The 24,394-nt window shown below is 41.4% G+C and overlaps 1 protein-coding gene across 4 annotated transcripts in view; it reads right to left on the minus strand.

The window, feature by feature from the left end:
- Positions 1–2,094: 2,094 nt before the first annotated feature.
- Positions 2,095–24,394, minus strand: part of IGF1 (insulin like growth factor 1) — a 68,894-nt gene continuing 46,594 nt past the window's right edge. The window contains exons 3-5 of one of the 4 annotated variants that reach the window (XM_081130810.1): positions 20,156–20,337; positions 18,650–18,701; positions 5,337–5,446 (exon numbers count right to left, since the gene is read on the minus strand). In XM_081130810.1, coding sequence (XP_080986936.1) covers positions 5,421–5,446; positions 18,650–18,701; positions 20,156–20,337 — 260 coding nt within the window. In that variant the 3' untranslated portion in view covers positions 5,337–5,420. Of the gene's footprint in view, positions 5,447–18,444; positions 18,702–20,155; positions 20,338–24,394 lie in introns of those variants that run through there. The other 3 variants (XM_081130811.1, XM_081130812.1, XM_081130809.1) reach the window with 3 other exon arrangements.

Here is a 24,394-nt window from a genome sequence, read left to right on the forward strand (position 1 = left end):
TTAAAACAGGGCAGGGTCTAAGGGTCAGGAAAGGTCATCTTGAAGGTGATTCTGCGGGGGTTAAGTAGGAGGAACTCTGTCTCCTCCATGTTAACTCCTATTTCACCTGGACAGTGATATTTGGACTGTTGTGTTCTCTTTTTTTAAATTAAAAAAATGTTCTCTCCCTCCCGCCCCCCACCCCAAAAGACCTTATCAATGACAGCTGAAGAATGGGGGGAAAGAGGGACCATGCTTAAGATCAATGCATAATCAGTAATTAAGAGGCAACATGTAAAATGTATGTTTTTAAAGAAGTCCCTTTAATTCTGGGGCTCCAGCTTGGTCAGCCCTCCATAAAATTTCGAGGCAGATGGTAAAAAATAAGGACTGGGAGGAACGAAGACAGTTTCCAAAATTCCCTGGGCCTCTGTCTTATCTATGGAGGTTTCCTAAAAAAGAAAGTATTGTTCCGGATGGGACTTGGTTATTTAAATTGGTATCTTTATCTTGTACCGTTCGCACTTAAAGCTTCAGATGGTCTTCTCATCTCCTTTATTTTTTAAATAGAAATCATACAAAAAAAGATATCTATGCATCAGTTTCTAATACCTAACAGGAAAGTCTTTTAGCATATTAAAATATTGATAAGCAAATATGTATTATAGGATTAAACACTAGTATTGAAAACAAACAAACAAACCAAAAACAAAGAACCAACAAAGTTTTCTTCTTGTTTTTGCCTCCTCAGATTTTGGACTTGATGATCATTGCAGGAGAGGGGCGTAAAGATCACAATTCTTCTATTTAAAGTAAATGATGCCACAATGATGCATAAGTCAGATTTATCTTTTGAAAACATTGCTGGGAAAGCCCAGGTGATTTGAGTGGGAATGCTCTTTCCTAAGAGGAGAGCCCAACAGGATCTGTCTCTAATAATTTAGGACAATCCTTTAAGATTGAAAATAGCAAAAACATTTTAATTAGTCTGATTAGAGTTTCAACGAATCAAACATACATTTCTATCTAGCCTATAGTTTTAAAGAGTCTGCTGGGTTTAACGTATCATCCCTCATTCCAATATAAAAGAAGAAAGAACCAAGTCATTTTTGACCATGAAGATATTCATAAAGACTGTATAAAGTAAAAAACAAAAACAAAAAAGTCTTCACAGATTGTTAGCCATCTCTTTCAACGCTTCCTCATCAATTCTTCTCTTTCCTTATCAGTAGATAACCCCCATCTCATAAGGAAATACTTTCCAACACTTCCCCATAATATCAGTGATTGCTCTTGAAATGTTTAGATGAAGGGAAAATACATCTTTTATAAACCAGTCAATGCCAAAATTTACTCAAGGGAGACCTGGCAGATGCTATTTTTAGCAGGTGAATCTATGCATTTTTTTCTCTTTGTATCTTCTCTACTTGCTGAATATCTGTTTTTGAGCAGAGAGCATACACACAAAAAAATCAATAAGTGCCTTAATCATCTTTTTAGTTCTGCCATTTGCCTATAAGGTTTTTGTGGGGTTTTTTGCCCCACTTATATCCCATGCTTTTGATCAAGGTGTTCAGATTGGGTAACATAGTGCTAATTTTGCCAAATTTGAGAGCCAACAAAATAATGGAGCCTTGTGATTCTAAAAAATTTCCATCTTCTGCCCCACACCACCAAACTCACAATTTGGTGAATAGTCTGCTACCTGTGAGTGATAAGAAGTGGAGAGGTGGTGGTGACTAGACCTAGTGCTGCTTTATTAAGCCGTCGAGCTATAGAATTGTCGTTTTTACACTTTAAAAAAATATGTCTATGCTTTCTTTTTTTTCTTTTTTTTCCTTTTTTTAAGTCAAGTACTTTCTTAAAGAAACAATAGCACCACATTGGCATAGCTGGCCAAACAATAAATGGGAAAGCAAAATTGTGCTACGTCTTCCAATTTAATCCTACTCCCAAGTTGCATGGACGAGTAACCGAACCCCTGGAGCCACAGTGCATGAGATGGTTCCATCTACACAAACATTGACATTCCCAGAGGGGAAGGATTCTCAGGGAGGCCAGGCTTTCTTTTTTTAACGGATTTTTCAAGGAAGTGATTTTTTTTTTTTTTTTTTTAGTATTCCACTGGACTCTAAGGGTGTGTGTGTGTGATGTGTTGGGGAGTTTTTCTTTAGCCCTAGAAGAGTGGATTCTGATGGAAAGATACATTAGCTTTCTCAGTGGAGACTCCTCATCTTAAAAAGTTCAAATAATGCTGTTATACTATTTGGGGAAGTGGGAGCAGAAATTTGACCTAGGTATTCTGTCATTTAAATTGGAAATAAGCCTATACGTTGAAAGTTAATTCCCACCAATATTTATGGCTCTTTCATAAGCATCCTGAAATTGCCTCATTTTAAAGTTCTAAAGCAAAACTTATAAAGTTTTGAGTTGTGAAATTTTAGGTGCTCCCTCTCTGTCAATTCTGGTTCATTCTTCTGTAGGACATGGTGACCAACTGACTTTTAAAGTTGACATCAAATCGTCTTCTAGTTTTTATTCATTTGAAAATAAGATAGTGGGTTAGTGTAATAATTAGTTAATTCTTAATGAGTTAATTTATGATACAGTTGGAGAGGATTATGTGTTGAAAAAGTTAAGAAAGATGATATCTTTGCCTATTTAAGCTTTCCTCACTGGGGCATCTGGGCTATGAACAGAATTACTAAGCGAATCAAGTCATAGACATTCTTATAATTGCCCTATTCAGCTAGGTCTGGAAACCCATAGGTTGGCAGAAGATTGCATGTAAAGTGTTGCTAGGAGTTAGTGGTTTAAAAAGGTGCACTCTAGGAACAAGAAATAAAAAATAGAAGTGCCATTTGGGGAAGAGGGTTCCAGCACCTCACTTCACAGAACCCACATGCCTGGAAAACAGATGAAGGGAAAAATGACTCATAGTTCCTTTGACATCCGAAGAGGCCTTCTTCTTGCATATGTTCTGAGATCTAGGAAATCTTTATTATTATGTTTTTATTTCTGGCCTCTGAACCTTGAGGTGAATAAGTGAGATGAAAAGTAAACATGGTAATTTTCCCCCCATATAGATGTACTTTCCAAGAGTAAAAAGATAAAAATATGCGTGAAATAATCAAACCTGGTTGCTTTTCACCAAAAAGCTCTAAGGCAGATAAAAGATCTGAATGGTGGATGATTCATTGTTCTAATAAGAAAATCTTGGTACATAGACAGGAAACATTTTTTAGGTCACCATGGCCTGTCCTCACCATTAGATTTTCTTGATACCAAATTTTTAGTTGAATGGATAAGACACATCCATGGAGGGCTAGGGGTTACTCTCCTAAGTAGACATGAGGGAAAACTCCTAGTTGTGAAGGAAATTTTTGCCTCGAAACTAGTAACTCTAATCAAAAGTATTTTAACAAAAACCAAATTTTTTATATATATGCCAAAGATAAAAGCAAAATTTATTAAAGAAAGTGTGACATTTTATTAGATATTATTTCAATAGTTGAAATCTTGGGCCATTATTTTAGATTGCCTAAAGAAGGAATAACTGTGTTTTTCAAAATGAATAGAGTATCATTTATAATATTAAAAGAACTATTACTAGATTTCTAGTAACTGCCTGAAACAGTCAGCGAGTGCTAACAAATCGAATAATCACCCTTTTGCTGGTAGAAATCTTTTCCTTTTTCTCTTTTTTTCTTTTCATTTCTCTCTTTCCATTTTGTGTTTATGAACCCAAATGCAGAATTCAAAATCAAGTTGTTAATCAAATGTTTCTAACTTATTTTGAAAACTGTTTTAAATGAGATCAAGCTGCAACTAGCAACTTGCAAGTTGGATACTTAATTGGATAGCTTCATTGACAAAAATTGGCATGTCAGGGGCATTTGGCTAATTAATTTTCTAGCTATGCTCTGAATGGGCTGTTTATAGAATTCCTTGCATCCCAGCAACTCAGGGGCTCTGACCTTGCACCCTCATAGCAACCCAGGATAATAATCTGGAGCTTTATCTTTTTAATCCTCACACCACCCCTGTGAGGTAGGAAGATGGCATATCGCCCCATTTTGCAGATGAGGAAACTGAGGCACAGAGAGGTGAAGTGACTTGCCCAAGGTCACAAAGTGGTGAGTCCATGGCCGAGTCCTCAGATGTTTGTTTCTTTTGTGAGAAAAAGAAACCAGGACTGCAAAATTCCTAGCCTTCTGCTTTTTCCACTCCTCTCTGGACTCGCCAAACGAATCTGCATCGGTGGACTTGGCGTCTTCGGTGTCCCTTGGAAGGCGTGATGGGGGTACTCTGCCTTCCTCCCAGGTGGACGGATTCTTAGTGCCCTTCCCCTCTGTGTCACCTTTGGCTCCAGGCATCCTGTTTGGTTTTGCTTTCGCCTCTTACCGTTTTGGCCAGACTCTTTCATATAACAAACTACAAAATAGCACCATTGTACTAAAAAAAGAGAGTTTTACATACTGTCTGATATATCCTGTATTGTCAATATGCGAAATTTACATAGTGCTCTATATGGAAAAAATCAAAGAGAAGTTACTAATTAGGTCGCACACTAACTCGCCACTGGAAGGAACTGTTGAGAGTTTGAGACTTTCTGTGCTTAACACATAACACCTAAGAACGTTTGGCCTCAAAGTTGCAACTATTTGCATTTTCTTTTGAGCAAGATGTGGAAAAATAAAGCTTTGTGTCGAAAATAAATGCACCCAACTTATATTTGGTACAAATGCCACAGGCAGGGTCTCGTGGGTAATATTGGCGTGCTCCTGGACTGCGCACTGCCGCTACGGAGGAGGCCGACTTCAGCAAACACAACGGCGACGAAGGGGGGCAGGCAGGGACAGACAGACAAGGTCATCAGACGCTGTAAAACAACTAGCCTGTGCTGTGTAGAAAGAAGTGCAAATGAAAAAAAATTAATAAACCACTTAGACAAGACTGCTGAATGAATGGCTCCAGCAGCCAAGATTCAGAGGCAAATTTAGTGCAACTGGATCTAGACAACACCCATGCATTTGTGGCTCTTGAGAGGCAGGGACTAAGATATATAGATGATAGATGATAGATGATAGATGATAGATAGATAGATAGATAGATAGATAGATAGATAGATAGATAGATATATTTTTCTCTATAGAATGTTATTGATAAAGTTTCAACAGCAATCTACCAACGCCAGGACCGTTTTTGCAAGGTGCAAAGCTTTTAACAATCACTCCTAAAGACAATGTTTGAAATGGTTACTTGTGTATTTCATTGGGGAAATGCCCATCTTTTGAAATGTTATCAAACTTATTTTTTGGTAGGTCTTCTGGTGTTTAACTGGTGACTCATGCAGAGCAAAGATCCTGCCGGTGGCACGCCTTTCTTCAGCCTCAGGAAGGTCCTCCTACATTCTGTAGTTCTTATTTCCCGCGTTCCCTCTACTTGTGTTCTTCAAATGTACTTCCTGAAAACAAGGGACAAACAGTGACATTAACTCGGTGAAGTCTCACGCACCCTCTCGTCCGCTTCTCCCATCGGGTCTCTGCCTTTCACAGCTCATGCCTCACGAGTCGACCTAACAGAGAGCCTGGGCCAGGGTTTTCTGAGAAAGACGTATTTAAGGAAATAGGCTCTCAGTTTTTAGTTTAGCTAAACCTCACTCAAGCTACTTCTCTGTGCGCTGGTGGCATGGGGTCCACAGATGCTTTCTAACCACACAAAATACTCTGTTTGTATTCATCTGCTGCTATCACAGATTCATTGATAGAAAGGAGGTCCTAAAAATTCAGTCTCCTGGCCTGTGGCATCTTTTCTCAGTGAGGGAAAAAATCATATTTTGGCGTGATTCTCCATTGTTTTATTGCATTTTGCTCTCTTTTAATTTCTGTAAAAAGAGGATATTTCTTTTTCATTTTTTTTTTTTTTCTCTTTGAAGAAAGACAGAGCTTTAGAAGAGCAGGAAAATTCGTAACTGATTTAGAGTCTGTAAAATCACAGACATACTGAGCTTGGCTCAAATCCCAGCTCTTCCATTTTCTAGCTCTGTGCACTACTTCAAGTGACAATCTCTTGTGTCTCAATTTTGCCCGTTAAGTAGGATAATAATAGTTTTTACCTCGTAGAATTAAAGATTAGAGAATTAATACGTAAAAGCACTTACAATAAATAGGTCTGGCACATGGTAAACACTATATAAGAATTATTATTATTAATTATTATTATTATTATCTTAGTCATCTTCTTATCATTATTTCCCCTTTATTGGAGAGGAACCATTCCTGGACTAAAACTCCAGGGTTCCCTGCTTTGATGTTACCATTCGCTCATCAACAAGCAACGCTTTCATCCGAGGGATACCGAGTTTTGCTTAGAGCAGAAGCCCCAGAGTAGCAGGGGCTTCCTGCTCAGCATCACAGCCCCATTTTTAGCACAGCACCCAGGATTTTGCACGTGTTCACTACATAGCTGTAGAATGAATTAAGTGAATGAATAAATGAGTTTAATGGACTCTGGTAATGTGCAGAATCAAGTTGTTATACTTTCCCCATAGTTATTATTTTATCCTCGAAGACATTTCAATAGCAAAGTTTATCCAGACTAAGAAGATGTGACATGAAATCCAGGAGGAAGGGGCATTTGCACCATAAATACGAGGTGCTTTTTCTCTTGGTTTCACCTCTAGCCAGGACGCAGGTATAGGAGAATGTAATGGATAATTACTGGGACATTGGGACAGAATAGGGTTTAAAGATCTACAGAGGCCTTTTTTTTTTTTTTTGAGAGCATGTTTCCATCAAGACCAAAATCAAGAGTTCTTTCCATGGTGGCTGGAATCTCCAAACTCTTCCCTCTGGCTAAGGTAATGACCACTCACCCAATCACTGTTAGGTGCTTCGAGATCATCATAAGGGGCCTTTACGGCTGCTCAGACCTGATACCTGGAGAGGACGAGAAGCTGGGGCAGAATCAACTCCTAATCCCTGAGCTAAGGCTCATAGGGATTTGGTGATTTTCCTTACACATGCTTTTCAGCTCTACCTGGAACATTATATCACCAAGTCCTTCATAAAAGCCAGTTAGCACTTTGTAAGTCGATGGTCACTATCCAGTAGGGACTGAATAGAAGGAAGATGGTATCACTGTGTATAAGTGTTCATGAAAATAGCTCAATGGCCACTGAACAAAAAGCTTGTGGGAAGAAACTGGGCATTTGTAGAGGATAGTGTGAAATGCCATCTGTTTAAAATCCTGGCACCTTTCTCCAAACATCATACGCCTTTTATTAAGTCCACTTAATATGTATTTCTTGCTGAATAAAACATCTACTGTTAAATTACCAGTAAATGTGCAGTCCTAATCTTACATCTTATTTTGCTTTCATAAAGGAGTTCTTCAGAAAAATGGGAGAAAGACATATGGGGCCACACAGTAGGATCACTGTCACCCCAAACTCCTTGATGCATTTCTCATCAATTCTCAGCAGACCCTACTGATAAGCTGTGTGGCTATCACAACTCCAAATAGCTATTACTAAGGATACTACTCTATCAAAATACTGACTAAATTAACTAACAGGTCTGAAAATATGCTAATTTGAGTTTTACCTTTTTTCTACCAATTTAGAAAAAAATATTTTTAAGACTGGGGGAAATACCTAAACTAGGAAACTAGTCAAGAATGAACTAACAAATTAAAAGAAAGACACATGAGGTGTTTAATCTTTAGTCTTCCTCTCAAGTCAAATTAAATCCCAGATTTGCAGAAAAAGAAATTCAGGTATCCCCTGAGCTTCACTCTTCAAATTCATGAGGGCTGGAGCACAGACAGCTGAGGGTAGACTGGCCAGCCATACAGATGGCATCCCTTTTCCCACAGGGACATTCTTCTTCTTTTGTCTCAAAGCTGAGGTGTGAGGTGGAAAGTCTGGACTAAGGGTCCGGCCTAGTCCTTCTGGGTCTGTCAGCACAGCAGAGCCATGGGAGCAGCTCACTTGAGGAAGGCACCCCTGCCCTGAGGAGCATGGTTCCCATGCACACACATGTTCGGTGGGGGCCGTTCACAACCAGCTGGGATGTTGCCTGGTTTGCATTTGGCTCTTTTCCCAGGCTCTCACATGTGACTTCTTTGTTGCAGACAATGACAGGGACCAAACAAAAGCACTCGGGGATTTGGTCTCAGTTGCATCTGTTGCTTTGTTCATTGTCTTAATTTAATTACGCTGACCACCCTTGACAGTGGGCAGCAAGTGGAGGCATGGCCGAGGCAGCCATCGGAACTGGCACCCGCTTTCTGTGCACTTCTTGAAGGGTTATGAAACTGTCCCACATTCGGCCAAGCAAAAACTTTTCACTTTAACAGCTTGTCCAAGACAAACAAGCCAGCCCGAGCAGTTTCTAGTATGCAGCTAGACAGATTTTTGAAAGGAAAACAGTAGTGAGTAAATACTGTTTCCTATTGACACCAGGGAAGGTAAGATTATTTAAAAAGAAAAAAAAAAAGTTGGTTCTCTAGCTCACCAGGGTTGGTTGAGGAAATTTATTTCTCTGAAGAAAGGGTTGACCTACTCATCGCGGAATCAGTTTGAGAAGGGCTTAATTTGCAATATACATGATTACACATTGTGTACTCTCCACGGATCTTTATGAAGCTGGAAAACACCTTGAAGGGGTCCTTCACATTCTCCCATTACCTCTGGGCTCTAATCCTAGCTCCTGGCATTTCAAAGGAAAGCTGTGCTCGAACTTTTTGATTAAGAAGGTCACTGAGAGCTGGTAACAATGGCAATGATAATAATATTGATAATAACATTGCAGACACTTTACAGTTTACCCAGTAATCTCATAGACTCCTCAGAATAACCTCCTGGGAGGAAATCATTTGCATCATCACTTTTATATATAATTTGAGGCTCCCTAAGATTTAGTAAATTGCTTGAGGTCACATAGGAACAAATTGATAGACCTAGGACTAAAAATAAAACAATGCAGTATTTTAACAAAAGAATAACAATTTCATCACTTGAACACATATAACGTGCTGGACACTGCATTATGTATGTTAATTGAAGGTATTTTCTTATTTATTTCTGCCATTTTTTTTGGAGGCAGGTACTAGTGCCGGGCCCATTTTACCTCTAAGGAATAGAAAGCTGCTGAAAGCTAAACAATTTGCCTGATTTCTTTGCAGTGCAGATGTGACTATAGCTGGGATTTGCATGAGTTCCTTCTGACCCTGGAGCTCACCAGCTGGCTGCTCTGCCATACCGCCTCCCCAAGAGGTCAAACAACGCCTGGTGCCTCAAGGCCCAAATCTCTCCCAAATAACTGTAGTTCATCATGTCATGAGTTGCCCATGATCCCAGATGGTGGTAGATACTGGCTTAGGGGGTGGGTGGCCTTCCAACTAGGAGTGTGAGCCCCATTTGTACGTAACCACTGGCAGAGGCTAGTAGCACAGTATTCAGTGAGCAAAAGCTAACCCCATGGGTATTATACACCCTTCTTTCCTCCCTGCCTATCTTTATGAGATTTTTGCCTGAGAGAAGGAATCTAAAGGAAGGATGGTAATAGGCTCCTTTCATTTTCAGGGAGGAAGCAGTGATATTTTCAATAGACTATGTTTCCACCTCCGCCACTCCAAACAAGCTGAGTATTGCATGACATAAAGTCTAAAAGAGGCCTGGCAACCTATGAAAATACTGGGAAAATACTGTCCAGCATGGAATAATCATCTGTTATACAGCATAAGGTCCCAGCTCAGCATTGACCTTCTCCTAGGAAGGGAAAAATAGAGGGAAAAAATGAGCAGTGGAGGCTTGAAAAGATGGCCCAGGCATCAGCTCTTCACCTGGTAAAGGGATGTGCTCTGGCTAGTTTGCCGGCTTGGCCCGGAGACATGTGAAACTGTGGAGGACAATTTAGATGTGTCAGGATCGACTTTGAAATCTCTTTACTTTAGGGAATCACAAGTTCAAATTCAGGAGGGTTAGGCCAGCCTTCGTCTCTGGGAGCCACGCACAGGGGGTGCCCTGTGATTGCTCATCGCTTCGGAATGTGACTTTTAAAACCAGAGGTCAAGGTGCACATTTTGAGAGACTCGCGCTCCTGACGGAGTGGCTGCCTCTGTAACAGAAAATGAGAGGTATGTAAACCGGACACAGTGTTCATCAGCCCAGCCTCTTGTTTTTTTCCTGGAAATCACCACATCCTATCTTTTATGGGGTCATGGTGGAAATGGCCATTTTTTCTAGTGTGACCCTCTCCTCTGGCCATAGCGGATTGGCTCCCAGGGCAGGAATTAGAGGACTTGTATTTGTCCCATCATTTTTCCACAATTATCCCGACCTAGCAACTTTCTTACTCTTGAAAGGATACCACCTAACTCGATTTCAAATACGTCTGCCTATGATGTAAGAAATCACTAACAGAATGGTTTAAGAGCCTGGAGGAAAAGAAAAGAAAAGAAAAAGAGAGAGAAGAGAAGAGAAGAGAAGAGAAGAGAAGGGAAGAGAAGGGAAGAGAAGGGAAGAGAAGGGAAGAGAAGGGAAGAGAAGGGAAGAGAAGGGAAGAGAAGGGAAGAGAAGGGAAGAGAAGGGAAGAGAAGGGAAGAGAAGGGAAGAGAAGGGAAGAGAAGGGAAGAGAAGGGAAGAGAAGGGAAGAGAAGGGAAGAGAAGGGAAGAGAAGGGAAGAGAAGGGAAGAGAAGGGAAGAGAAGGGAAGAGAAGTAAAAAGAAAAGAAAAGAAAAGAAAAGAAAAGAAAAGAAAAGAAAAGAAAAGAAAAGAAAAGAAAAGAAAAGAAAAGAAAAGAAAAAAGAAAAAGAAAAGAGAAAAGAAAAGAAAAAAGAAATTCCGAGGGGCATTTTCCCTCACTGGCAAGAAGTATTTCTGTTGCCTTTAACGGTCCTGAAGGATGCTGTACAATACCTCAGGGTTCAGGGCTGCTTGGACTGTTGATTTTAGGGGCAGCTTGTTTAGTTAGCTGTTTGTGTTTATGTTACAGTTTTAAATTAAAGAAAAAAGTTGAAGCACACTGTCTTTCCCAGAGGGAGTTGACTTTGGAATTGCTGAAAGTATTTAAAAAAAGTGAAACACCAGATTCTAGCAACCTCACTGATATGTGCTAAAGATTGAGCACATTTTTACCTATAAACAGAATTTGATTACTTTTTTCTATGAAGCCTCCAAAATGCGATTATTTCATCTGATGTACAACCTCTGCTGGAATATATAAACTAGTGTGTTTAGTGAGTTACGTTACAGCGTGCTGGGGAGATGTGAAGCCAGAGCTTTTACCTTTTGGGGTCATTTCAATACAATAGTGATGAGTTCACAGGATTAGCAGGAAAGGGCGTCGCCCTCTTCTGTTCATTCTTGGTGTGTGTGACAGATCTGGGCAGGACATTCAAATACTGTGTTCTACAGACTGACACTGTCAGAGGGGAGCGTGGCTGTGGGCTGGGTGAAAAAGGTGAAGGGATTAAGCCAGAAACAAACAAGCAAAACTCAGAGACACAGCCAACAGCATGGTGATTACCAGAGGGGAAGAGGAGTGGAGGGAGGTAGAGGAAGGAATAGGAAAGATAAATAGTGATGGAAGGAGACTTGACTTGGGGTGGTGGACACACAATACAATGTACAGATGATGTATCATACATTGTATGCCTGAAACCTATGTGATTGTATTAACCAGTGTCACCCCAATAAATCCAATAAAAAACCAAAAAAGAATACTGTGTTCTAACTTTTCCTCCTCCCTGAACTGAGAGAAATTTTGGAAGTTTGGAAGGCTCCCCTGAACTTTGAGGATGAACAAAATAACACTCTGACAAGTTGAAGTGATTTGCATCTGTTTGAGGTTGATGGGAGCCCTCAGCATAGAAAAGTAAACATGCCTGGTGCCAGCCAGTGCTTTTCCAAGACAGAAAATGGTGCAAGAACAATCCATGCGTGTATACAGTTTTTAAAAAATCAGAATTGTTGCACTGAGCCAAAAGCACTTCAAAAGCACTCACTACCTTCATCCTAGAGACCTTTCGAAGAAGAAACCAACATCGTTGTCTACCCAAGAGACAAACCAGAGCATCCAATAGTAGCCTCAGTCAATCAATACTGAAGATAATAATAATGTTGTGTACTTATTGATCCATTTGTACCTTTCATATCTTCTAGTCCTACAATGCTTCGTGAACTATTCCAGCACACCATACTCATACCATCACACAAATATTGCGTGTTCCCAAGTCTACAGCTGTCAGCTGATCAGGAATCCCTACCCAACTCTCACCTAGGCATGGGCTCGCTCCTAATCATTTTGGATTTTTGTTCTACTGTAGTTGTTATCCACAGCTGTGAAAATTGCATGTTGTATTTTCATAGATGGCAGGGATGGTTGGTCTTTGATTACTTGACCTCTTGGGGTTGGCCAGGCAGAAAAGCCCATAAAACATTTATATATTTAATACAGAATTTTATAAAAATTTTTGGCATATGAATCCCAGCCTGGAAGCCCGGGCCACTTGGCCAGTTGGGTTTGATGTCAAATCTCTTAGTCTTTCATTGGGGCTGTTTTGCCCAAGAGAAGAGTTGCCATCATGCTCAGCCTTTCATAGATTTTGCTCCTGACATCCCACTTTCCAATGAAAATTCTGACTCTGCCAGTCAGAGGAGCCAAGGAGGACAGTATAAACCATTGCCACCTTTTCTCCAGAGTGACAATGGCCTGTGCTACTCAAATAAATGTATGTTCCTTTATCCAATCCAGTGGATGCCAGAGTAAAGAGAGGAAGCTAGAGGTTAATGGTGACAGAGGGGAAAGTGGTAGAAACGGCATTTGATAGTTTTTGCCAGTGACCTCATTCTCTAGTAGAAGCTGGAAGGAAAACTGGCTGGATCCACTGACCATCAATTATGCTGGGTCAAGAATTAGACCTGAAAGTTTCTAAGTTGCAAATTGGTTCTATGTGAAAGTTATTGGATTCTGATCTATAGGATCACTACAGGTCGAATTGGATGTGGTTAAGTCCCTGGATCCTTAGAAGATGCAATAAAAAGGAAACCAACTTCTTTCTGCCCCTTCAATAATATTCCCTTTATTTCATGAATAACAATTAATTTAGGACTAGACCTTTGAGAAAACAAAGGAATGATGCATTCCCTGAATGATGATAAAATTTTATAGAGTAATTTACCTTCACTGAAAGAAAAGCCAGGAAGCTGTTTTTACTTATAATTTTGGTATGTGCTTAACCCCAAATCCCCAGTGGGTGCAACAAACAAAATTACACACACACATACATACACAAAGAGAGAGAAAGTAAAGAAGAGAAAATACACCCTCACCACCACCCCCCCCCCAATTATTTGCTGTAGTTAATTACAGATTATATATTACCACCAGGGGCATTTGAAGTTAAAATTAGTTGAATGCACCTTTAGCATTCTTATTTTTATCAAATCTCTACTTTCTCAAGAGTTAGTTTCCTGACCAATGGGTCTTTAAACTATAACTACGTTAGTTAATAAGATTAACTATTTTCCAAGATGTTTTCTAGCTCTTGTTACTTATCCAGCAACAGCCCATCAGAGCTGTCGTTGAGTTCTAAGTATGGTGAGAACTCTCCTAGCTGCTCTCTGGAAGTACCAGGCATACACTCACAGACCTATCGTCCCATGTCTCTCATTATTTCTGTGCTGTTCTCAATGTCTATTTCTCTCTTGTTGAGTTTAAACCTAAGTCTTTATTTCTCAGTCATCTCTTTTGGCTGCTGGATAAAAATGAGGTAGCATTAAAAGCATTAAGGCCTCCCTAAACATGAACCCCAAATACGTGGGCGGTAGGAAAAGGTGCTCAGATTTCAGCTGGGCCCTTGAGAATGGAGAAGCTGACTTTGACCTTGTAGGTCTGGAAGGTCAGTGGCCACTGAAGCACCTTTGCTAACCTCACCTGCTCCTTCTTTAAAAAATAGCCTTACCTTGCTTAGGGCAATAAATATATTCACTGATTTTCAAAGGAATCAGTAGCCAGCGGGCATACAAGCTGAGGACCTCTACAATGGGCATTCCCAACCTCATAAAGGGCATTCTGCTTCATCTAAAGACGCGTCCCGCCAAGGCCTTGCGCTCGGACTTCAGACTATCAGCTATGTCTTGGATTCAAAGTCAGCTCACATAGACACAGGCAACTGTGGTGATTACTGGAGGGGAAGGGGGGGTAGGAGACGGTAAAGGGGGGAGAAATGGTGATGGAAGGAGACTTGACTTGGGTGGTGAACATACAATATACAGATGATGTACTATAGAGTTGTACCCCTAAAACCTATATAGTCTTATTAACCAATGTCACCCCAATAAATTCAATAGAAATTTTTAAAAAGTCAGCTCCCTGTTATCTAGTAAATACTGCAAAAAGCCCTATTCCTTTCTTAGAGGCAAGTAAAGGAAATAAACCCCATCTACCCCCCCGTATGCTAATGACTTTGAGAAAGTGCGAGATGTTTTGCTTAGGAAAACATCCTCTCCCGCGGTGGTTGGTGGGAGGCGGGGAAAGGCTCTCTGGAGCGCAGTTCTCCGCCGCCTCCACCCTTACACCCGAACAGCACTCGCATTAGAAGCTGTATGAGGTTTTGTTTGTTTTCAAGAGATGTTTGAAAGGAGATCAAATGCTCGTGAAAGGCACCGGATCGGCAGCCCTAGAAACCGAAATGTCCCGGAAGCGGTGTGAGCCCGGAAATAGCCCACATTTCTATTTATTTTGGCAATCTGACTTAAAACTAGTAAGAGCTGGAGTTCATGCTACAATTAAATTTTCCTCAGGCACCATGAAATGAAAACACATATTACATTTGACTTTAACCGGTTGAGAAAAATGGTGGTTTTCTGAAAGTTCATTCTGTGACCTAAAAATAAAAGTTAAGGGATCCTCACATGGGATGGTCGAGCTTCCTTTTTAAGTTGTAATTATTTGTAGAACTGGGTTCTCTATTTGGAAGGGGTCTTAGGTTACTGAGTTTTCTTTTTCCATCATGTGCTTGAAACCCACTACCTTGTCACTGAAAAGTGTTGGCAGCTTGGGCTTGAAGTTTTGGGTGATATGAGACCTACTTCCACTTGAAAAGACCTATTTCTTTTTCAGATGACTCAAATTTTTAGAATTAAGTAAAATAATATTAACAAAAACGTTAATAGCGCTTACTATGTACTAGGCACCAATGCATTCACTATAATATATATTTGCCCACACACACACGCACACAAAATCTCAAATCCTCACAACTGTATGAGAATCAATTAGATAGATTCAATTGAGTAGATTCCCATTGAGAGATGAGGAAACTGAGGCACAGGTAAGTTACATCATTTGCCCAAGGTCATACCACTGGTAAGCGAGTCAGGATTTGAACCTAGGCAGTCTGATTACAGATTCTGTACCCTTAACCCACTATGTTTTACTGCCTCTCTAATCTTTATAATTCTCCTTCATTGCCTAATACAGAGGTTTGCATATTGTAGGTACTCAATAAAAAAATATTCTTCAACAATTTTATTTCAGCATCCTGATTCTTTACATATTCCTATGTTTTACATATAATCATCAATTTGCCCTAAGAGAAACAGTTAAAACAGTAGAATTTTAACTGATGACTAATACTCTGCCTACTTCAAGAAAGTATTGAGGGGACTAATAGGTGTATAACATTTGCTATAAAGTACATCTGATTTTAAAGGTGGCAGATGCCACCTTTAGCAGTAGGTCCTTGAATGATTTCAGCTGAGGCCAGAGAAGGAAATTCTAAACATGTAACACTTACTTAAGCACAACTCCTTTGCCATCTCTTTTTTCACTCTGTACTTGCCTCACTATCCTATGCAAGGATGAGAGGAATCATGTCATCTCAGCAGTGCTATGTATTTTTATATCTGTCTTTCTACCATTATTCACCTGCCTAGATCATCCATTTGCCCATCTGTCCATCAGTCCATCCATCCATCCATCCATCCATCCATCCATCCATCCATCCATCCATCCATCATTATATACCATATATCACTAGGTGCTTAGTATTGATACTAGAAAGGGGGAGATGGAAAGAGACTAATAGATTCTTCCTGTTTACTTAGTTCATATTATTCAGAAGTCACATGTAGCCATTCAAGAGACTTGCTTTAGAGTTGATAAAAACCCATTCCAAAAAGAAGTGAGTTTTAATCAACAATCTGGGAGTTAAACATTCTTTAACTAGAAAGTTCTATTGCCTTTCTACGTTTTTTCGTTTAATGTCTTTGTCTTACTTCTTCTTGAGTGAAGTTCATCATTTGGTATAATTATAGTTTATCCAAAGACTTGATTCATAATTGACATTTATTCAATCATTAATGAAAGAAGGAAGAGATAATTCTCTAAGGAGCCTTTTCATAGGACATGACCTGTTCATTCTTCTGCTCAACTGTGGTCCCTTGAAGAGCCATGTGTGTTTGCCGGCTACTCTCAGGTGGTAGTCACAGTAGGTACTGGCCTGTGCCTGAAGCTGGTTCTAGCTCATGATGTCTTAGTAGGAGAACTCAGCATCTCCTGAATAAGGTGGCTGGCCAGATGTGTTCAGGCACCAGGCTGGCTTTTGTCTGCTCTGATAACCCAGGATCCACTTTGCAACCACAACAGCAGTGGCTTGGCTCTCATCTGTGGCTTCGATATGCTTCTGATTGGACCTTTTCTCCTAGACTGAGCCTTGGTCATATCCATACGTTATATAGCCTGGGTTTACAGTGAACCATGGAGGATGACCCTGAAGTAGAACGCATGGCAGGGGCATGAAGGACTAGGCCAAAAGGAGGTTTCTTTTTACCATGACATTGTCAACGTAGGCTACTTAGATACAATGCCTTGCTTCTTGGTTTAGTCATCTTCTTACCCCAACGGTCGGTCATCATTGGCTCGGCTGAGCACTTATCCTCTCTCAGCTCTTATAATTGATAATTTGGATGATCTTGAGACTTTATGCTTTATTATCTATGAAGACCTAGCCCTACTGTTTAAATCAAGGAAGGTAAAGGAGAAGATCTCTAAGACCTACATTCTGTGATTCTACTGAGCTTTTCTTTATCCTCAGGAAAATCCAGCATGCCTGCTCTCATTCATTCTGTTCTTCTGGTGAAAAAATATTAAATTAGTGGGAGACTTCATGGGGTCACTTTTGCCCCATCTTTTTCTTTTGGAATTCTTATTAGTCCATGTGGATTATGTGCTATTCTCTGCTGGCCAGGAGGAGGGCAGCTTGGAACCCAAGCACATCTTTACCCATTTCTGGATCTCAGTATCCTTATCTTTAAAATGGAGAGATTGAAGCAAATGATTTCTGAGGCCTGTTGCAGCCTTATAAATGTCCTAGTATTTCCATGGAGCAGAAACTCTTAGGATTTCAGATCTAAAAGCTAGGGGTGTGTGTGTGTGTGTGTGTGTGTGTGTGTGTGTGTGTGTGTGTGAAAGTGAGAGAAACAGAACAAGAGAGAATATTTTAGGAGGTGGAATCAGACGGCAGTAGCCATACATCAGAAGTCTCCAGTTATGGGCTGGATTGTGCCACCCACCCCAAAATTCACATGTTGAAGTGCCAACTTCCAGTACCTCAAAATGAGACTGTATTTGGAGATGCGGGGGGGTCAGCATCCAGGCAATTAAGTTAAAATGAGGTCATTATGGTGGGTCCTAATCCAATATGATCAGTGTCCTTATAAGAGGAGGAAATTTGGGCACAAAGATGTACATAGAGGGAGGATGATGTGAAGACACAGGGAGAAGACCAATTACAAGCCATAGAGAAAGGCCTGGAACAGGTCCTTCCCTAATATTTCTCAGAAGGAACCAACCCTGCCGACACCTTGATCTTGGACTTCCAGCCTCCAGAAGTATGTGAAAATAACTTCCTGTTGTTTAAGCCACCTAGTCTGTGGTATTTGTTATAGCAGCCCTAGCAAACTTATACATCTTTTATATCTGATTCCAAAGTGCAAAAAAATAAAAAGTTCAATGACCTCCTCTCATAGGTTACCTCACAGGCCTTTAGGCAAATACTGGATGCCCTTTGGCCCAAACCTGGGCTTGACTAAGAAATGCGGCCTCCAAGGCCATTGCAGGAAAGTAAATTTGGGAACTCCTGTGACACAATTCAGTCCTGTGGAGAATTTGGGGCTAACATTTAACTCTGGACATATATTGACATGAGCAATTCTTCTGTAATAGATTCACACAACATTTTGAAATGTATATAAAAGCCTTGATGCTTTTTAATCTTAATTCTTTTATTTAACTGTTTTTCGGAGGAAGGAAACTGGCTTATTTGGCTCTTTTATAATTTTCGTTCTTTTTGCATTTTCGCCACTGCTTTTCTTTGGACTCTCTTGGGGGCAGCACGCTTCGTTTCCATTTTCGCCACGTTTAACAGCCACACCCTACACAGGCTCGGTCTCTGGCTCGGCTAGGCTACCGGTCTTCGTCTCCTGTCCCGCACTCCCACTCCTCTGTCCCGCGTCTGCTTCCTCCTCATTGTCCTCTCCGCTTCTGTGGTCAGTTCCTAGCTCCAGTCTCCCTCCTCTGCTCTTTCTTCGTTCCTCTCATCTGCTGACTTGCTTCCGTCCCCTCCTTCTGTTCCCCTCCTGGGTGTTTCTTTGGCCCACCTTTCCTCCTCCTCTGAGACTTCTTTTTCTTGTTGGTGGATGGGGGCTGATACTGTAAACATCACAAAAATAATGGCATTGAGAACAGGCGGGCCCCTCGGTGTCCCGCAGGCAGAGCCTCTGAGTCAGCCCAGAATGCCCGGGCTCCGTGGGCCGCGGGAGGCGGCACTGGTGTTGGACGGGTGTCTAGACCTCAGTCACAAGGCTCAACATCTCTGACCCCCACCCTGTCCCCAACTAGAAATTGAGAGGCACTGGGTCACCTGGGAAGAAAAAGAGTTAACCTCCCTTCAGCATCCCCAGCGCAACTTTCCAGTCTCATTTGCCTCAAAGCAACTTCTGTGGCGCTTGCTCCCTGCTGTGTTCTTTGGGCACCAAGTTGTGCCTGGTCCCTTTCTACCCCTTAAGGTGGCTCCCCGGAGACACATCTCTGCTCAGCCCCCCTGGGCCTCCTCCTGCCTCGGGACCAGGAAGCAGCAAAGGTGTCACTGTAAAGGTCTCGGCCTCTCCTCTTGGGATTTCGGCACTATGCTATTTGGGCTCCAAAGATTAAAACCTCAGGTGGTGGGTTTTTGTTTCGTATTATTTTTCATTTTGTCAACAGAGTCCCCGAGGAGACGCTTTACTCAGTCTTCCTCGCTTTCTTTTCCCTCCTTCACCTTCTTTTTCGGTCTCATTCTTTCTACCTCATGACTAAAATTTTAGTTAATCACTTACATCCATTTGTACACTCATTCATTCACTCACTCAACAAGAACGTATCAGGTGACGAACGTGCATCGGATGATTTACGGACTTTTGATGGCAGAGACAGTACCTCTAAGGTTTCTTTGAAGTCTAGCTCTTAAAAACAAGGCACCTGCAAATTTGGATCATTAGAAATTTCTAGGTATTCTTTGAGCCAAACAGAAATTTGTATTTTTAATGTCTTTTCTTTAATCACGATTGCCCCTGAATGTGAATTTCCAATAGTTCCCATTTTAGATTTATTTATTTATTTTTTGGCACCTTTGTAGAATACTAGGACTTGAAAGTTTCCAGGCTTTGTTGTTAATTACAGTTATGACAGATGTTAACACTTGTCCAACAGCTGTGTTGCGCAGACACGTGGAGAACACCGTACGTGCGTTAACTTAATTCTTACAGCGACCTGATGCGGTAGCTATGACCGTTGTCCTAACTTTACGGATGACAGCGAGGCTCGCATAGGTTACATTATTTCGCTAGGGCGATCAGCTGGTGATTGCGAAGTGAGGACTTCAGTTTTGTCTGATCCCAAAGCCCACGTTTAGTCACTGGCCTCCGCCACCTCCTGGTTACCAGATCGCCCAGAGCAGCGCGAGAGAGACTGCAACGCACGGTGACCAAGGGGATGGGCATCTGGGGTGGGAATGCGGCTGAACTGACCCATAAGCCGGGAGACTGCGGGGACATAACTACCGTTGGCCCACCCACACGTATAAGACACAGATCCCTAGAGGATGGCCCGATCCCCCCCCCGCTTACCTTCTGAGCCTTGGGCACGTCGGTGTGGCGCTGGGCGCGGACGGAGCGGGCCGCCTTGGCAGGCTTGAGGGGCGCGCAGTACATCTCCAGCCGTCTCAGGTCGCAGCTCCGGAAGCAGCACTCGTCCACGATGCCGATCTGGGGGGCCCTCCGACTGGTGGAGCCGTACCCTGTGGGCTTGTCTGTGCAAACGAAACGCAGAGTGGCCTGGCTTTAGAGTGGAAGAGTCCATCTCCACGTTTCCACCCGGCCTCCGAGAACCCTCCCCTCCTCGCGCCTAGTCTGCCCACACATGTGTATGTCAACCTCTTTTTGAAGCTTCTCCAACAATTCCTGTCCCCACAGATGCTTCTGGATTCCAGTATGTCTCCCGGAGTCTGTGTCACACTCGTTAGCACTAGCTCATTCATGACGCACTTGGTGTTCATTCTCCTGAAGTTCTCAGCAGCCTTTAGTCAACCGTCTCGTGTGTGCCCAATGCTAGCCTTTCCTTATATATTGGCTTAGTTGAGAGGCTGCTAGAGATGTTAATTAAATAGAAGATCATATATTCAGTTTCCTTGATCTTTTTAGCAAATCTACATAGTTTTTCCAGGCAGGATGGCTTAGATATTTGCTCTTTTGCTGAATTGCTTCCACTGTAAAATCAGAGTGAGCATCAGTGAGGGTCTAAATCTAGAAAGACTCTACTTTCCTGATGTGGAGACTGAGAGTCAGAGTTGGGAATGATTTACTCCAGGTCATTACGCAGTAAATGGTAGAATCAAGATTTAAACTCAGATCTTCCCTCTGCAAAGCCCAAGTGCTTCATAGAGCCCGGGAGGCCTGTTGTGTAACTCTGGACAAGTCATTTAAACTTCCTGGGCCTCAGTTTACTTATTAATAAAGTGAGGTTAACGATATCTTCCTTGTAAGGACTGTTTGAGGATTATGTGAGAAAATGTATGGAAAGTGCTTAGAGTACCACCACACGTAGTAGGTCCTAAATAAATATTGGTTTGCTTCCTCTACGCACCCCTTTCCAGGATCTTATGTGGTCTGTGAAAGAAGCAGTGTTACTGTTGATTGCATCCAGAAACCTTGGAACTTAGAACTGATGACAATACCGATGTGATAGGGCTCCCTCTCCTATCACCCCAGAGAGACCAGGGTAATCAATTCTGTCTTGTTATAGAATAATTATTAAACAGAGACAAAATGAACTAAATGTCCCTTTCGTGTGGCTTGGATTGCCCATAGGGAACCGTGAGTCAAATTTCTCTTGATATTTGCAAATCAATTAGACCTCTCTACTTGGCAAGTAGGTTTTGGTCTGCTTTCATTTTTTGTTTTGATTTGAACACACTTTTCCTGGCTCTAGAGTGAAAAGAAAGGGCAAAACAAGCTCGCATGGACCTTAAAATGTACCTGGATTCTTTGTAAGCTTTTTGTCGTAATAGAACTTCTGTTAAACCAAATCTTACTTATACACCCATATGTAAAACAGGCAAAAGTAAAACTGCCCTGACTCAGGAGGGGGCAAGGGGACCAAGTCTCAGTTTTCTCTCCTGTCCCTTTAACTCCCTTGGGAGGTAGGGGGCCTGGGTTTTCTCCACTGACTTTCAGGCTTCATGGAAGAAAATTTGTATACCATTGATCCAAAAGAATTCAGTTAGTCAATCTGACATATATTTGATCTTAACTCCTGACATGGAAGACAGCATTATATTTTAAATAAAAAAGTCTTATGTTTGCATAATGACACCATTCTTTAGGATGGAGTTTTGAGAGTCAAAATCCCTCATGTATTTTTTGAACTCTGGTTTGGGGAGATCAGACCCAGGGTCACAGCCCATCACCAAGCTAGCCTGGCAGCCTTGCTGCTTGAAGGGCCAGCCATTAGTGGCATCTTCTGAGAACACAGATGTTTTCCTGGTGTTTGGCACAGGAGCCTGGGGATGCTTCCTCCCCAGAAGGAAGGTCTATTGTCATTCTTAGGGCAGCAGGGGGCAGTAACTCAGTGAGGGTTCAGTTGTGGTCTCTCTGGGTGGGGTCTGCTGGTCTCGCTGGGGGCAAACCCTGTGGGCTCCTCGGGATTGAGGGGTCTAGGGGACCAGGCAGCTGGCCCCCTCTGGAGCCTGAGCAGGGCTTTCACTCGCCACTGGGAGATCGGCTAGTGCAGAAGACTCACTGAGTCTATAAAATAGCTGTGCATGTTTAGTCCATAATCAATGAATTTAGGAACAGAGACATTTAGGACTTTTCTGTAATGTTTTATAAGGAAAGTTTACCTTATGTCCATATTTTTTTTTAAATGTTGTTGCAATAGTGGTATAGAGACTTGGATTTTGCCATAAATGTAACTATCAGTTATTCTACTACAATCCTTTAAAGATGTTTTCCTTTGTCTATTCATAGCATCTGCAGTGGACGAATTGAACTTCATTGGGAATATATGAATATAACAGGGTTTACCTGTTGCCTTTTAAAGTTCAATTAGTCCTTTGAAGTGTCCTATAGGCTTGGTTTCTGTTTCTACATCAAGATATTTAATTTAAAAAATCATTTCTCACCAATTGAGAGGCCACAGTTGAGGGTCAAAGTTTTGCCCTTTATCTTCAAATGCTTCACATTACTTTTTTTCAGAACCAAAATAAAGACACTTGCTTCGGGCTAACACTAGAAACCTGAGACAATGTGGTTTACTAGAAAGGCAGTAACCTAATTTGCTCCAGTATCAATTTTGGAAAAAAAAAAAAAGTATTTTTAATGACTTCTAAATTGCAGCTATGGTCATTATGACTGATTTTTAAATGTGATAGAGTGAATTATTTCATCTTTTCCTTTAAAAACTCCCCACCAGGCACCATGCAGTTCTGCTCCAGTGGGTGGGATCAGAACTTGGTAGGTGAAAGGGAAATATTGGCTAAATATAAGAAAAAAAAATTCTAACAATTTGAACTCAAAAGTTTAAAAAATGGGACAGACTTCTTTTTAAAGTAATGAACTTCCCATTGCTGGGAGCAGTTAAGTAAAGGTCGTACGAACACCTGTGATAGATCCTAGGATCATATTCCTGTATTGAACACGGTATATGACGGTCATGGTCCTTTCTATTCCGAAGACTCTGTGACAAGTGAAGACATGCAGAAGGAAACCCACCCAGGCCAAATATTCAATATGGTTGAAAGCCATTTACACTGTCTTCCAGGAAAAGGTTGGAGTATTTTCTAACTTAGAAAGTGAAAATTTGTTTTCTATTTATCATTTGAGCCCCCCAAGATGCTCTAAACACTTTTCCTTACTTGATGCTAAAACAAAAGACAGGTGACTGGGACAGTCCCTTCTGCAACTGGGTACAGTCCCAGCGATCTGTCATACTGGCATTATGAAGTGTCTACACACTCAGTCGTTAGAGTGGACAGGCATTTATAACATTTAACAGAATTTTTCTTGTTGACGAAGTCTTAACATTGACACTGTACATATTTATATATTTATTTTGTCAGTAACTTTTTCTCCAGAGAATGCAAACCAAAGATGGCTTAGCAGACGAGCTGGCCGCCCCCTAACCTGGGCCCATGACCCCTCTGTGTGTAGATATCATGTGTAGTCACAGTGCACGGCTCTATGTTGAAAGTTGGCCAACAGACAGAATTCCAATGGTTAAACAGCTGGCTTCTATAATAATAGCACTTCCCTTTAAATAATGCATGATCAGTGGAGTAATTCAATAATCTTCAGGGCAAACTTGCTAGTTACAAGGGTTTGGGGCAGAAATGTGGCATCATCAAAACCACACCAATTAGCTGAGGCTCACATTTTGTCCTGGTTGCAAGCTACCCGCTTCCCTCCATCCCTGAAGGAGAAGGTGTAAGGCTGAGAGTTCACTGGGGTCATCGCTTCTCGAGCAGAGCGCTCTGGTCATTCATCACTGGTGAAAACTGTGCAGCCTCTACTGGGGCTGGGTACGGTTGGGTTTCTTCCAGGTTTCTGGGGATGCAACTGGTACATTATGCTAAACTTTAATTCTCTTTGAAATATCCCCTCTTGTTTATTGAGAATGCTTTAATTATTTTAATTTTACCACTAAAGAACGGAGACGTTGATTTGAAGAATGGGTATTTAAATCATGAAAAAGGCAAACATTTTCCAAATAGGGAACTATGCAGTTCTGAAGATATCACTTAATCTTTGGGTTCCAGGGAATAAAATTCTGCTCTAGAAATTGCTAACTAAAGGACATTCTAAATTCGATCA

Source organism: Miniopterus schreibersii (genome assembly GCF_964146895.1).
Source record: "Miniopterus schreibersii genome assembly, chromosome: 2".
Taxonomy (NCBI): domain Eukaryota; kingdom Metazoa; phylum Chordata; class Mammalia; order Chiroptera; family Miniopteridae; genus Miniopterus; species Miniopterus schreibersii.